Source organism: Mobula hypostoma, chromosome 5, assembly GCF_963921235.1.
Source record: "Mobula hypostoma chromosome 5, sMobHyp1.1, whole genome shotgun sequence".
In the NCBI taxonomy this organism is placed as follows: domain Eukaryota; kingdom Metazoa; phylum Chordata; class Chondrichthyes; order Myliobatiformes; family Myliobatidae; genus Mobula; species Mobula hypostoma.
In genome coordinates this window covers 160,227,595-160,242,907 of record NC_086101.1, presented here as the reverse complement: position 1 = coordinate 160,242,907, position 15,313 = coordinate 160,227,595, and the positions used below count along the sequence as shown (strand labels likewise).

General features: G+C 36.8%; 1 protein-coding gene across 2 annotated transcripts in view; it reads right to left on the bottom strand.

Annotated features, from left to right (window-relative positions):
- Positions 1 to 829: 829 nt before the first annotated feature.
- arhgef28a (Rho guanine nucleotide exchange factor (GEF) 28a) overlaps positions 830 to 15,313 on the bottom strand; it is a 410,055-nt gene continuing 395,571 nt past the window's right edge. For both annotated transcript variants that reach the window (XM_063049236.1, XM_063049238.1), the window contains 2 exons: positions 8,467 to 8,589; positions 830 to 5,785 (listed from right to left, as the gene is read on the bottom strand). In XM_063049236.1, the coding sequence (XP_062905306.1) occupies positions 5,607 to 5,785; positions 8,467 to 8,589 (302 nt within the window). In that variant the 3' untranslated portion in view covers positions 830 to 5,606. The remainder of the gene's footprint in view (positions 5,786 to 8,466; positions 8,590 to 15,313) is intronic.

Here is a 15,313-nt window from a genome sequence, read left to right as displayed (position 1 = left end):
AGCTTCTTTCTACAAGCCATTAGACTTATAAATTCACACATCTGTACATTACGACGGAGTCATAATGCAAAGACTTTCACTCCCTCATATTGTGAGACGGATGTAAGATTTAAATAAATTCAAATTCAGAAATTTAAGTAAAATCAAATTCAGAATGTACAAACTTTCTTATGCTGGAATTGAACTCTGAACTCCAACGCCCCGAGCTGCAATAGTGTTGCACTAACCACCATGCTACCATGGTGCCCCTAGCAGAAAGGAAAAGAGGAAATGCATTGTGGGTATCTACCAACTGCCTGAGAGAAGTATTTTAGTCAAACATAAAACAACCATCCAATTTACTTCAAAATAAACAGAATGAATTGTGTACAGTACTTAGTGACACATATTTAAAATGAAACACTAGGCACAGATAAACCATCTACCACTTATTGTGATCAATGTCTGATGGCCCTTGGTGGACTACTTCTTAAACTAATTAAGTTTTCAATCTTTCCTGCCGATAAGGAGTTCATTGACATAATTACCTTCTTTCAGAATGATTAATTGCACCCAATTAGTACTTAACACATAATAACCAGACAGATTTAAAGGTCAGCTTTCACCAATGATGATTTTGTTTGATTTTGCTGAAATCTACTTACTTTTTCCATTCAATTATTTGTTCAACTCTCTGTATTTTAAAAGCAGCTAAGATGCAAATTAGCTTGGGTTCTTTTCCCATCAATGAGCTGAATGCAAGAAGTCAGTGTATTCAATCATTAACTAGAAATAATGCACCAATACACTCCAAAACATCTATTCAGATTTTATTAAACTGTCTATCAGATTACCAAGGTTCATTTGGGCGATTCTATAAAATTCATCATTATTCTTTTTACAGAAGTAATAATTACACTCGTTATAATCCTTTTTGCAAGAAGCGTATGACTGGATGCACAATTTCATTTCAGATTTTTTTTTAAATAAATGCTCTGCAATTTTCTTTCTTTAATAAAACAACAATTCTAAACATTAAAAGTGCAAGGAATAGAAGCTAATGAATATATATCCACCTCAGTATTTACAGTTCTAGGTATACAGCAGTATAAATAGCCTTTGTTTGGTTAAATATGTATAGTTCTTTAAAACATACTTTGATTCATTAACAGTACACACTTAACATTGCAATCTAAAATTGAACAAGTGTGATGATTTGTCACTTCAAATAATGTTCTAGATGAGGCTTTGCTTTGGAGTTTGAGTATATTTAAATTTCCAGTTATAAAATACTTTTACATCATCAGCAAGAAATAATGTTTGTGACCCATTCTGTGACACCATGGTGCTGACAGCCCTTTTAGGATAGTTTTATGTTTGTTGTGTATTGAATTGATGAACCACAGATTTGTTGTTGATGGCTTTGATGAGCTATCTATCCCCTTAGAAATGAATTGGGGTGAATATATCGGAACACTGCTTGAAATTTAATGACACATTCTGAGTTCTGAATTTCTACAGATTGAAAACAAAGTTCATTTATACATTGTTTCACAAAGTTATCATTGTGCAAATCTATTTTTTGAACTTTATGTGCTAACATTAATCCATACTAGGTGTAATGTGATATGTTCACAAGTTGATTAGTACAAGACACAAGCTTCACAACTCTGCAAGTCTGGGTTTGTCTGAAGCTGGTGTTGATGCTGAGTGCATGGAGTTTGCATTTCTCACATGTCTTTGGGGTTCCCCTGGGTGCTTCTCTCCACCTTTCACAACCACGCTAGTAGGTAAATTACCTTTACCATTGGTAAGTGGCAAAAAGGACCAAATAGGAAATTAATGGGGGTGTGTGAGGGTATTACATTGTAAGATTACTGAAAAAATATGAGAAGGAGTTAAACAGGTAGGATTGCTCTGCTGGGAGTTAACATGGTCATGGTCAAAAATGGAATAATAAATAAACCAGAATGGTTAAGAATGGCAAAGCAGACTTGATGAGCCAAATGGGCTAATTTTGCTCCTCTGTCTTATGATTAAATCTTGTCATAAATGCTCACTAAGGTTCCTTTACAATGTTGATGTTAGTACTTCAGGCATGTTACCAATAGTGCTGCCATGACTCTGCATATCAAAAAGTTAAAGTCTTGCTTTACATTTGTACTAGAGCAACATTAAACTAGAGATCAATCACAATTTCCATCTATTCTCCCATTATTCTATCAATTCCAGAAAGGCACGTATAGTACAATCTCATAATGACATTCTCTTTTGACTGGAAGTACAGAACACAACAGTGAGACTGAGCAACACACATAAAAAAAATTGCTGGTGAATGCAGCAGGCCAGGCAGCATCTCACTGAGCTTATTTTGCACTGACTAAACTAAGCTTTCCAAGTTATCATTTGCTATTATTATTGGATTACTATCAACTTGGATTGCTATTCATTCTTTTTTTTTATCTCTTAGAAGTCTTAAAAGTCAGTGACCACTGATGTGTATGGATATTTATCTTGCCCTTTTTTGGCAAAGAACATATGATAGAACCTGATGTTACTTGATCTTTAGACAAACAAATTAAAGTTGGCTGGTTTAGAAATTCAAGGATTTGATCTTGTTAGTGTCTAGTATTTGTATTTGTTGATGCATCTTAATGTAACTAAATACACTTCCAGATCATTCAGTACAAGGGTCTCGTTTAAGAAAGCAACTAGAATTCAAAATAAGTATAGCTGTGTTCTTCAGGTAATAAAACCAATTTGCATGACTTTAAAAAGAATTATTAATATGATGTAGCATTATTTTAGATTGTAATGGTTACAGATAAATAGAATATGTAAGGGCACATTTAATCTGGTTTTCATCAATAATATTATTTTGCATCAAGACATTTTACATGTAACCCTTAAAGTAATTAGGATTCACTTCAAAGGTCCTGGGCAATTTAATAATAGTTTGGGTTTGAAGGCCAGTTAGAAAACTGGGTAAGGAGCTCTTGTGGGTAGATGCACTTGTAAATTGCTCTTCAGTTTGTTTATCTACATGACACTAGTTTAATTTAAACGCAATAGTACATCCACTATGACAAAATGGCCATTTTTTTTACATTTCATAGGCCAAACAGTGAGTGAAAGCGTGGTTTTAACCAATGTAGTCTTCAAGTATCCATTAATTTTGACCAGCTGCTCTTCATAATTAAAACACTGATTCATGTAGCACCATTAACATAGCTAAGATATCCCAAGACGTTTCCCCAAGTATTACCTAACAAAACCAAGCCCTATAAAAAGATTTCAGAAATGAAGTCTGGAGAAAGGGGTTGAGAGGGATGGTAATTCAGCCCTGATGGGACGGCAGAGCAGACTCGATGGGCTGAATGGCCTAATTCTGCTTCTATGTCTTATGGTCATATGACACAAACACTGGTCAAAGAGGTAGGTTGTAAGGAAGGAACACTTAGAAGATAGAGGTAGAGATGGGCAGTGGTACTGACTTAATTTGCTCTGTTGTCCAATCAAGCCACTTCCTGTAATAGATTTTGAAACAAAATGCTGAACAAATACAGAACTGTAATGTGTGATCATGTTGGTCAGCCAGTCCATACATAGTACAAATAGAGGTGATACTTCAATATAACTGAATATCATTTTGGATTTTTACTTCTGTTCTTAGCCATCAGTGCATCTCTTTACACTGTGATCCATAAGGTTCAGAATTAACACGGCTACCCTGAAGGTTTAATGGGGGAGGTACGATCCAATAAAATTCCAAACTCTTGTAATGAACATCATTGGTAATTTTGGAAAAAAAAGTGCAACAAAACATAACATTTTTTAAAAAAGTGAGAATAAGCAGAACCAGAGATTACTATCAATAATAGTTTAACAAAGAATTGCAAACACAACTGTAGGCAGTTTTAAAGGTTAATAAACTCAAGGGCACATTCTTCTAAATGGCAGCCAATTTTCTGAAGTGATGTGGAAATTGGCTGAATCAGAAGAAACAAAGGGTCACTGTGCCTGGAGCTGCATCAGCAGGGAGGGGGCGACGAGCAGTGTGCTCCAAGATCTGTGCTTGCTCCATTACTGTCTGCAAAACGGACAAAAACTACTTAGAAATGCATGCACAAGTTTGCTGATCACATCAAATCCTGATGTGTGAGTGAAGGGGAAGATATTAAGAATAGCAAAGGACATGATGAGAAATAACAAATAATTAACAGAACAAATGCAAAGCAAGATTTTAGATTGAAAAATTGTACCAATAGGTGGTACTTTCTACTTAACATGCATAGAGACAAAGTGATGAGACCCACTGAGGAGGTGAGTATGTATAAAATAATCAGCATTTTCTGCAGGTCACAGCAGAGGAAGGAAATCTGGAGGCATTTGTGGGACATTTTCTGAAACCACAAGATAATCAGAAGCAAGAATTTTTAATAAATAGCAGGTTGTTAGGGCTTTAGTTAGAACAATGAAACAAAGGTCTCAGAAAGTGGTAACAAACAAGCCGAAGTGTACTATAATATCACTAGGTATGTTAGAAACATTTCTGATCACATTACTATCGAAAGGGCAAAGTGAACTTTGAACTACATAAACTATGAGGAGGACATGTATAGAAAATGTTAAAAATCAAAGAGCAGTGGCTAAACTGAGACCTACTACTTCACTAACAATAAAGCTTTTTGGACAGTCTGAGGGGATGAATGAGACTTTATAAATGTAGCATCTTTCTTTAATACCCTGGTGTTTTTAACTTGAGTACAACTTGGACAATAATAATCACCAAATCAGACTCAAAAGTGAAAAAGTAGTAATTTGGATTTTACTACTTTAATATGGAAGATAGTGAATAGGTGAATCACATTACCCAGAAAATCACTGGATACACAGAGGAATGGCAAATTCCACAACATATTGAATGGCTTCACAGAGAGCATCTTAAAATGTCAATAGATTAAGATATTTGTGTTGGTGAAAACTATCTGGTGGATTATAATGTACTTCCTCATCGGAACATTGCTACATTCCAAGTGTGTGGTACAATAGCACAAAAAGTTGGGTTAACTGAATCAACACCTCAAAAAGAAAACAACTGAAGGTATATTTATGCAATATTCAAGAAGGGTATGACCAAACTGAAATCAAAAGCCAACTTTTGATATGGCTAAGTATAGCAAATCATACCAAACAACTTAAATAACCACAGGCAGCAGACTTGATAAAATAAAATGACATCAGCATAAAGGGAGGCCACTGTGCCCCGGGAAACAAAGTTTACACTGAGTAAGCAGGGTAGTGTTTTACTTTAGAAAAATCGCAAAACCTGTCCTTGAAATTAAAAGAATGCAAGTTAGATATGGTCATTTCTGATTTAAAACTGCTTCATTTGGCATGACATAACAGATGATATATTATTTCATGTATCTCAATCTTATCACTAACTGAAATGTGTAATAAATTTCATGAAACTTCAAGGTTTATAAGCATTTGTAGACCCACAAGGCTTAGTAAAGAATTTACGGCAAGATTTCAGTACTTGTAACGTTTAACCGAATGCAACCAAGAGGTCAAGGTGGTCTGTTGTTCCAGTTTGACTTAAAAGTGCTGATTATGAAAGAGGTTCAGAAGTAAAATATGTTTTCCTCTTCTGCCTCATCCTCTTGTCCATGTATTCTTTCTTGTGGGATAAACAAGGGCCCCTCAACTAAGTGCTGCTCCTCTTGTGACTGCAAACCCCATGGACGTAGAATACTTGCAGCAGGTTGCTGGACAGACAAGGCTGGTTGTTTGGTGTTCAGATCTGTATAAAGAAAAAAATAAGTACTCAGTTCTAATTTCAGAGATCAAAGGCTTCATTTCAGCCATTCTCTCTGGCAGAAACCAGGCTGCAGGGGAGGAGGTGGTAATAATGAATTAAAATGCAACAAAAGAGTTATCCACTTCTACTCTCCTTGATCTGGCTGACTGCATTTCTAAATTGCATGGAATAATGTTACCTGATCAACCTGGCAAGAGCTTCTTAAAACAGAATTTTCAGATCAGATTCTGATTGAACATTTCAAACTCTTAGAAGGCTTCCTCACCAGACACGTCAATGGAAAAGAGAAGAGACCCACAAAAGTACAGTAATGAGTTTTCTTACAGTTTCCTTTTGGGTCAGGAATAACAAAGCTGGACACGAGGAAACCTTCGGCTTCTGCTGCACTGAGCAAACCCCCTCCCATGCTTAATGGGATTCCTTCCTGGAACATTAACACATGTCAGTGATCTATTTACAGTGGCATCCCACTGACCAATTTTATGCACTTGCAGTTCCCATCAATCTGTAGGCACCTGGTAAGGAAAAGGATCTAGTAGTGCTTCCCCGGCGTATATGATGAACAAGTCTCGGACTTTGGCGTGGCACAGTAGTTTTGTGCCATCAAAGTCAATCCTATGGCCGTTGCGAATGCGGTGTTCTGTTACCACCGATTTCTCCAAATAACCCAGACAGAAAGACCTCCTGTGGTCCTTGATACAGGTTTCCACCGTGCATCCCATCTGGCCAATATTCGCATCGTAAGTATATGCAATCCTGTAAGTGCCAGCTGAACTGCGTCCTAGATCATCTTTTCAGTCAAAACTACCGTGCCACGCCAACGGCATTTGGGACCACCCAATAAAAGAAGCCATAGAAATAAAACTAGAGGAAAAGAATTTTAACAAAGATGAAGGTCTCGCTCTAAGCAAGAACTGGAATTCAATTGTAAACACAATGGGAGAGTAGAAACCTGATTGGATGAGGACTAACCGATCAGGAGGGATGGACTACAGGGGGTATAAATACCACCAGACTAGACATGCCCAGGCATAATCCCTCACAAAGATGGCAGAGTTTATCATCGAAACGTCAGTTATAATCGATACCTGTACCCAGCTGGATACATGAGAAGAGTTTATTCACCTGGTAGGGAATTTAGAAAGGGGCTTACCCAGACTGATGGCTCCTTCATTAACACCTCCAAATGCTGCTTCATTGTGTGCCTTATCGCTCCCTCCCCTGAGGACAGGTGGCAGACCAGCTGCTGATGCCACTGGTGCTATCCCAGGCCAGCAAACATCTTAATTTATGTGTATTCTCGTCACACTATGTTATTCCCAAAGCCATATTCTTGACCAACAGTTAAAATCAATTCCTCCATCCTCCTCATTCTCTCAGTTTGATATTATCAAGAACACAAAGATGTTTTAAGCTTTTACATGATCCACAGAAGTCAAGAGACATGAACACAAAACACAATGCTAAAGCTTCAGTATACTCTGGAAGGAATCCAACATGGTTGCCAGCACTAGCCTTCAGACAAGGCTTTGCTGGAAACCACTGTTATTTTAATGATACTTTTTATGAGATCTGTACTTTTTAAGAAACTCATGTATTTTTCACACTCACTGAAAGAAAGCATAAACTAACAGTTTATCACCTTTCTCATTTTTCATTGGCTAAGTACTAGCACATTACCCACAGGATGTAATTGTTTTAGATATGTAGTCTATTAACTAATTTATCACTATCTAAGGGATTTTCTTTATCTTATCCATAAAAATGATAGATTTTTCAGAAGCACCATCTTTATGCCTTTGCCTTACACCGCTTAGTATTAATTCCCCGTCAGCATAACTTCTCAGCTCTTTATTTAGTTTGCTTAGTATTTGTATGTTTGTTTGTACTCTTAAATAAATGGAAATCTTCAAATTAAGACTGCTCACCTTATTGGCACCTAGAAGAACCCTAAAGATCAGAAATTAAACAGAGATCCAAAAGCATTAAACCTGAGTCTGTCTGATCTCTCAGGTGAACCTATAAGACCCTATCGCTCTACTTTATTAATATTATTCCAATGTCGTAGTGAAAGTTTATCAATTGTCATCACTAAAATGAATATCAACAAGACTCCATTAATCTAGTATGTCTGGAACATTGGTTGTCTTACATGATAAGTTTCTCAGTGAACAAGGTAAGTTTCAAGGGAGTGCAGTTGAAAATTAATGAGGAAGTTGAGGGCCAGCGAGTTGGAAGGGAGAGCAGAAACTGAGGCCCTTGCAACCTCTTGAGCCAGATGTTGAACTAGCAGGATCTCCAAATAGTTAGATAGTGAATTATCAGAGTTTTACTGTATCTGGTTAGAGAAGCTTGCCATGTAAAAATTGACTACTTCATCTAATATATTAAAGCAGTGAGTGTACTACAAAAATAATTCAAGGGCATTCAGAGATTGTGACATGTTATATAAATTCAGTTCTTAATGTTTTCTTCGCAAAACTGGTTAATCATTCTGTATTCAGAGGAGGTGTCTCTACATATGAGACAACCTATTCCCATCTGGCACATATATGTGTACAATTTCTAATAGGGATTGGCCAGATTGAAATAAAATGCAGGATCTAATATTTGTCCCCTCCCTAGACAGTAACACTAGCAATGACTGTAAGCGAGTCACGTACCTGAATGGAAAATCAAACTTTGATGTTCCATTAACACATGACCTGAAGAAGTACTGGCTTTTTCAGCATCATCTCCTTTTGTGCAAATCTTTTCTCTTATGTAATTGGATGGATCATAGGAAGCTATAAACAATAATAGAGACAAGGTAATGTTATTTTTCTTTTAGTAAAAATTAAAGCACCCTCTTCCTCTATCCAGCATCAATATATTGTATTTGCACAATAATTCTTCCATGCGTTCAGTAAATAATCAAAGAATAAATTTAATGCAACAGCTGACATATCACACTTCTTTCTTGTAAAAGGTGACACCATTAAAATGCTGTTAATACATTAACTCTGCACTATGTAATAAATGTAGGTCAAGTAGATTCTTGAACCTATTCAGACTCGACTCAACTTCACTAATAGGCACTTTGTAATTTTTTATGTATGCATATAGTGTGGTGATTTCAACAAACTTGCTTTTACTGCTGTCACAAGCATGTCATTTAGCCATTTATGGGTCTATGTATACATGAACCTATGAATTAAAAGCAGGAGGCACCCAGTCACTACTTTTACAAACAAGAGAAAATCTGTAGGTGCTGGATATCCAAGCTACACACACACAAAATGCTGGAGGAACTCAGCATGCCAGGCAGCGTCTATGGAAAATGTACAGTTGCCGTTTTGGGTCGAGACCTTTCATCAGGACTACTGAAAGGTTTTGGCCCAAAACGTTGATTGTACTCTTTACCATAAATGCTGCCTGGCCTGCTGAGTTCCTCCAGCATTGTGTGTGTGAGACTACTTTTAGCCTGCTCTGTCATTCACTAATGTCAATATCATGTCACACACCATTATGAAATAAAAATGACATTTTTTGCTTTTATTTTAGACGTCCAGCACCTGTGTTTTCTTTTTCACAGCAATCTGCCTTGTTAATATTGTTGGTGGGTCTAAATCCTGGAATTCCCTACTGAACAGCACTGTGGGGATACTTTCAAAGGAACGACTGCAGCTCAAGGCCACCTTCTCAAGGGCAATTAGAAAAAAACAATAAATATTGGTTTTACCATCACTGTCTACATCTAGTATGTGAAGCTTAAAAACTAAAGAAAAGGTGGTGAACTCTAATTTATTTCTTTTAACCTTACTTCCATTGGTTTAGCAATCTGCCACCTTTAATGTTCTTATTTTTGATGAGGATAAAATTAACCTTTCTGTGCACATACTTTAAACAGAATTGCTAATGGCCATTCTATGCCACTCTGAGTTGCAATCTGATATTTCATAGTCCTGCCTGAACTTGTGTAGCTAAAACATCATTCACAGCCAATTAGTTCTAAGAAAATGCTTCTGAGTTCAAAGAAATTCTTTGTTAATTTGTTTGTTACATTTATCTTGCCAAAGCTGAATCATTGAATAAAATATTGAATTTAAGTCTCACCTTATCACATTAGCACATCTCAAACATATCACACAATGTATTGCTTTAGAATTGCCGTGCCTATTGTGCAGGCAACCAGCAGATGTGGATGACATATCAATCTGGATTTCATTGTGATGATCTTTGAGCCATGGTATAATAATGGAAGAAGATGGGCTGTACATCAAATTGTACTATCAGACTGTATTCTTCACTTTTTCTGAGTAGTAGCAGATCATGTTCAGTATCGGGTGCCATCGTATTTTCTCTCAAATGTTTCGGAAATATATAGGTATCACTGACATCTTATACTGAAATGTAGGAGCACTCCATTTTTATAAACATTGTTTATTTTTAAACTCAATGTATGAAAGAATCCAAAAGAAATAAAGCCATTCCCTACTCAAAAATAATAGAATGACTAATAAACATCTTAATTATCTTTGTATCATGATGCTAACCATTTTACTATCTCCTCACGAAACAATAAGGATAGCATAGTATAATTATGTATAATTATGCTAGTTTTATAAAGGTAAAACCCTAATTTTACAGCCCAGAGTCACTTAAATGAAAACTGATCATGCCCTCGTTGACAGTAGTTTATTTTCCAATATCTTACGAAGAAAACTGCTAAGAACTCCCATAGCAATTCATTTCATTTTTTAAAAACTTAACACTGTACAACCACCATTTTTCATATCTTATCTAAAATCTTCGTGTGGTACGAGGCATGATCCAAAATAATAGCTTAGAAAGTGTAACTGCAGAAAAAACAAGGAAGGAACTGTGGCAGTCTTGTTAACTCTTAGTAGTTTAAATTGGAGTAGTGTACAATTAATAGTCATTGCTGGCTTAAAGAGGAAAATGTAACATGGATCTAAAAATGTTTTAACTAGAGAATAACTTGACAATTCTGAATAATTGATAAAATGGTGCTGAACTATAGGTAAGATAAAAACATGGATACCAAACAGCAAACATAGTAAAAGCAGGATTTTAACCCATATCATCAGAATCCAAAACAAAGGCTCTTTATTCAGGAGATTTTCTAATACAGCCAGTAATGCTAACTCACTATTCTTTCTCCACATTTGCTCTTTGACCTGTTGGGTACTTGCTGCATTTTCTTTTATTTCAGTTTTCCGGCAATTATGATGTTTTGTATTTCACGAATCTGCCACGTTTTCCCTTTTTCCTGTGTATTGTTCACCTGCTTGTATCTACTGCAAATAGAGCTGCAGAAATGAACAAGCTTTCACCACCTTCACACTGCTAGCACTAACACTGTCTGCGTCATTCTTGTTCTCTGCCCTTTTTCCCTTGCACCCTATCCTGCTTCCTTGCAACTCAAAGCACCCCAATTTCCAATTTTCTCCTATTTTTCATTATTCATCAACCTTCCACAGATAATGCCTGACACATTGTTAATTTCCAGCATTTTCTGTTTTTATTTCAAAATATACTTTAGAGCTTCCAACTATAAATTACCAAGCCATTAGGAAATCTCCTTATGGTGGCAATGAAGAGTTTTATAGAACAATGATGGAATTACCTTCTGGTTATCACCTTGATGTCACCTAAAATAATCAGAAATTAGAGGAAGATAGAATCCAAGTCAGTTATAAAAACAGATATTCCCCGTCTGCTGACCTGTTCTCTGTCAGATGTCCATCAATTCCCCCAGATTCTCCCATCACTCACCAATACTATGTGTCATTTACAGTTACCAGTTAAGCAAGCAGCACATACTTAGATAGGGCAAGAGACTGGAGCATCAGCAAAGAAATCCATGCAGTCACAGGGAGGTGGTGTTAACTCCACAGAGACAGTACGCACGGTTAGGATTGCTCGAGCTGTGTGATAGCAGCATTAATGTTTGTGCCACTGCCCTGCCCTACAATTAAAATATTCATATTTAAGGAAGATAATATTTGAGAAAAAAAATCATTCTGAGGGACCTAAAATTGAAATGTTGGACTATTGAAAGCTGAAGAATAAAATCTATCATATTGTAGATCTTGCTTGATGGGAGCTACCATCAAATGTGAAGTTTGTGGCTTCAAATCATTTTCTGTCTCAGGCATTCAGCTAAGCCTTGGTTCATTGTTTCAAAGGCAACATCATTGATTTCTGTCCCTTGTGTGTTCATTTATCAGTGAATTCTTTGGATCGCTTTCATTTTATGTTGCTGGTTTATTGATCAATGTGCAGTTCAGATATCTACACAAGGTGTAAAATTAGTACTGTTCTTTGCCACTGTATGTGAGCAGAATAGGAATTTATTTTTATCCCTTTGAAGAAGCTGCTGAGATGAGATACATGACTACAAAGCCCATGTATTGATTTTACTGTAGATCAAAACAATCACTGCAAATTCTCAAGAAATGTAACTGCCAAATGGTCCAGATTTTATTTAATTATTTTGATTAGATGGTCGAGGGCAAAGCTCCATTGGTTGCCGAAGGAATTATCCTGGGTTACAAAGTAGAGGCTACAACTGGGCTGGAGTAAATTGTTAACAGACAGTAAGTCTCCTAGTGATAGTTAACTATATATCTGACAAGTTGCTTAACATCCACAAACACCTCAAGTGGTTTAGGACAGCTAGATATTTGAACCAGCAGGTGACCATAACCTACTGAACGAACTACAATGGAAAAGCAAACGTAAGCAAAGCAAAAATGAACTATAAGGATGCAAGAAATCTGAAATAAAGGCACGATATTTTGAATTCCTCAGAAAATCAGACAACACTTGTGCAGAAAGAAACATTCTTCTTGAATTAACCACATCAAATGGAAAGAATCGTACCTTGTAGATTTATGAAATTAGATACTAAAGTTAGAAGCTAATATGACACTTGATTTAACTTGGCACACAATTATTTTAGATACACTTAGTGGCCACTTTATTAGGTACTCACTGTCTCTAACAAAGAGGCCAATGAATGTATGTACATGGTCTTCTGCTGCTGTAACCCATCCACTGCAAGGTTCAAGTGTTGTGTGAGCAGGGATGTTCTTCTGCCTACCACTGCAATAACGCATGGTTATTTGAGGTATTTCCTTCTTCCTGTGAGCTTGAACCAATCTGGCCATTCTCCGCTGACCTCTCCCATTAACAAGGCATTTTCGCCCACAGATCTGACGCTCACTGGATTTTTTTTTCTTTGTTTTTCGCACCATTGTCTGTAAGTTCTATAGAGACTGCTGGGCATGAAAATCCCAGGAAATCAGCAGTTTCTGAAATACACAAATGACCCTGTCAGTAACCAACAATAATTCCACACCTAGATCACAGTTCTTCCCCATTCTGATGTTTGTTCTGAACATCAGTTGAACCTCTTGACTATGTTTGCATGCTTTTATGCATTGAGTTGCTATCACATGATTGGCTGATTAGATATTGCATGAATGAGCAGGTGTACAGCGGTACCTAATGAAATGGCCGCTGAGTGTATGTCAGATCAGTGTATTGTAGATTCTCCTAGTTTTATTTGATATATAACTCACACTAGACACTGATAATACAGTTCAAACAGGAGAACACCTGATCCAGCAGTTGCATGTACTATGTATTATAGAAAGGAGGATCCCTATACATCTCTCAGAAGCTCCTTAAGATCTATTATTTCCTGCATGATTTATTGCAAAAGATAGATGAGGTGTTGATTTAGTGTCCATTTGATTGTGGCCCATGCATTAGCATTATCTTCATGCTTTGCATTAGTCTTGCACCCTCAAGCTTTGAGTTGAGTGGCATTATACAAACTAAACCAAGCTGACACCTGTGTGGATACGCTTAAAGGCCACTTTCACACACCCTGGAGCACATGGAACTCGTATGGACCAAATCAATCAAAACCAATACAGGAGAATGTCTACTGCATCTGCAGATGGCATCTCACTCATTGTGTCTACCTCTTCGGCCATTGGGAAGCTACCCAGAGAAGATATTGACAGAAAACCTGTATCTGGCTGGAAGTCTGAGAACAGTTGATTCATCATATATGCAGAGAAAGCACTGGATCCTTTTTCAGAAAATATTTTGTCCCCTTGTCTTGATGTTAATTATGAAAATATCTGTGAAGACTTTAGTTCTCATCAGCAACAGTCCAAACATATACACTGCAAGCCAAATTTATCAGATAATAATCAGGATTCAAGCAGTTATGATGGCATTGAAGGAGAGCACTCAGCCAATCAGCTCTGGCTGTCTGTAGAGTAATCCAATCAGAACTATTTCCATTTATTCCTATGGCCCTGCTTTCATTTCCTTCTTCCCATTCTTTGATCATAAGCACACGAAACTCTGCAATACACACAGAATGCTGGATGAACTCAACAGCATCTTTGGTGGGGAATAAACAGTTAATGTTTCTGGCCAAGACACTCATTATGGATAATGACTGTTTATTCTGCTTCACCGATGCTGTCTGATCTGCTGAGCGTGTGTTGTATTCTTTTATCATCTCTGCTTTCACGTCTATCATCTTCCAGCAATTTTTAATTTTTGTCCACTTTGCTTTTCTGTTTCTAGTGTCATTATCACTGATAAAATGAACTAAGTAAGGTTAGCCTTGGGCTCTTCAGGGAAGACAGATCAATAAAGTCTTTGCCTCACTATAACTTTTTTTCCATATTGTGCTAATGTCTGTGTACAGGGAGAGCTTGGGATATACCTTAAGAGCTAAAATAAATTGCAAATTAATCAAAAGGTTTTAGCAAGGTAAATTTCAGAAGGGCACAAACTGTTCACTTGCAAGTTATCAGTCAATTAATCATTAGTTATGTTTAATAATTTATTGGAATGGTTGCTCTGAGCTGTCATATATCACATGTAGGCACATAAGAACTATTTTTCCAGAATTCCATCAGTCATAAAAATAAGCAAATAAAGTGCATGACAGGGATTAAAAGTGAAGGGAAACAGTGGTTCAATGGGGGAAAGAGGGGGGAGGAGTGCTAACAGTTAATCTGCATGGAGTTGAGTGAGTACTGGTCTGACACTGCCACAACCTCCCACTCTGTAATGCTGAGAATAATCTGCCTCATGCCAGTACTCATCTGGAACACATCTTTCCAGTGCTTTATATACAGGGTATGGTAACAATAATGAACTTGTAATCCCACGGCCAGACTCAAGTTCAAATCACAGCATGGCATTTGGTACACTTAAATTAAATCAAATGAGTCTGGAATAAAGGAAATAGGTAACCATGCAACTACTAGTTTGTCATAAAAATAATGAGTTGTCCTATGTCCTTTAGAAAACCAGTCTGACAGAATGATCTAGTTTGTGGTTAGACAACACAACCCTACAGTTAACTCAGGACTGTCACATAAAAATACCCATAACTCACTCAGTGAACCAATCTGCCATGAAAAAAAGAGTACAGGTAGAAATAATGCACAGATCAGGCAGCATTTATGA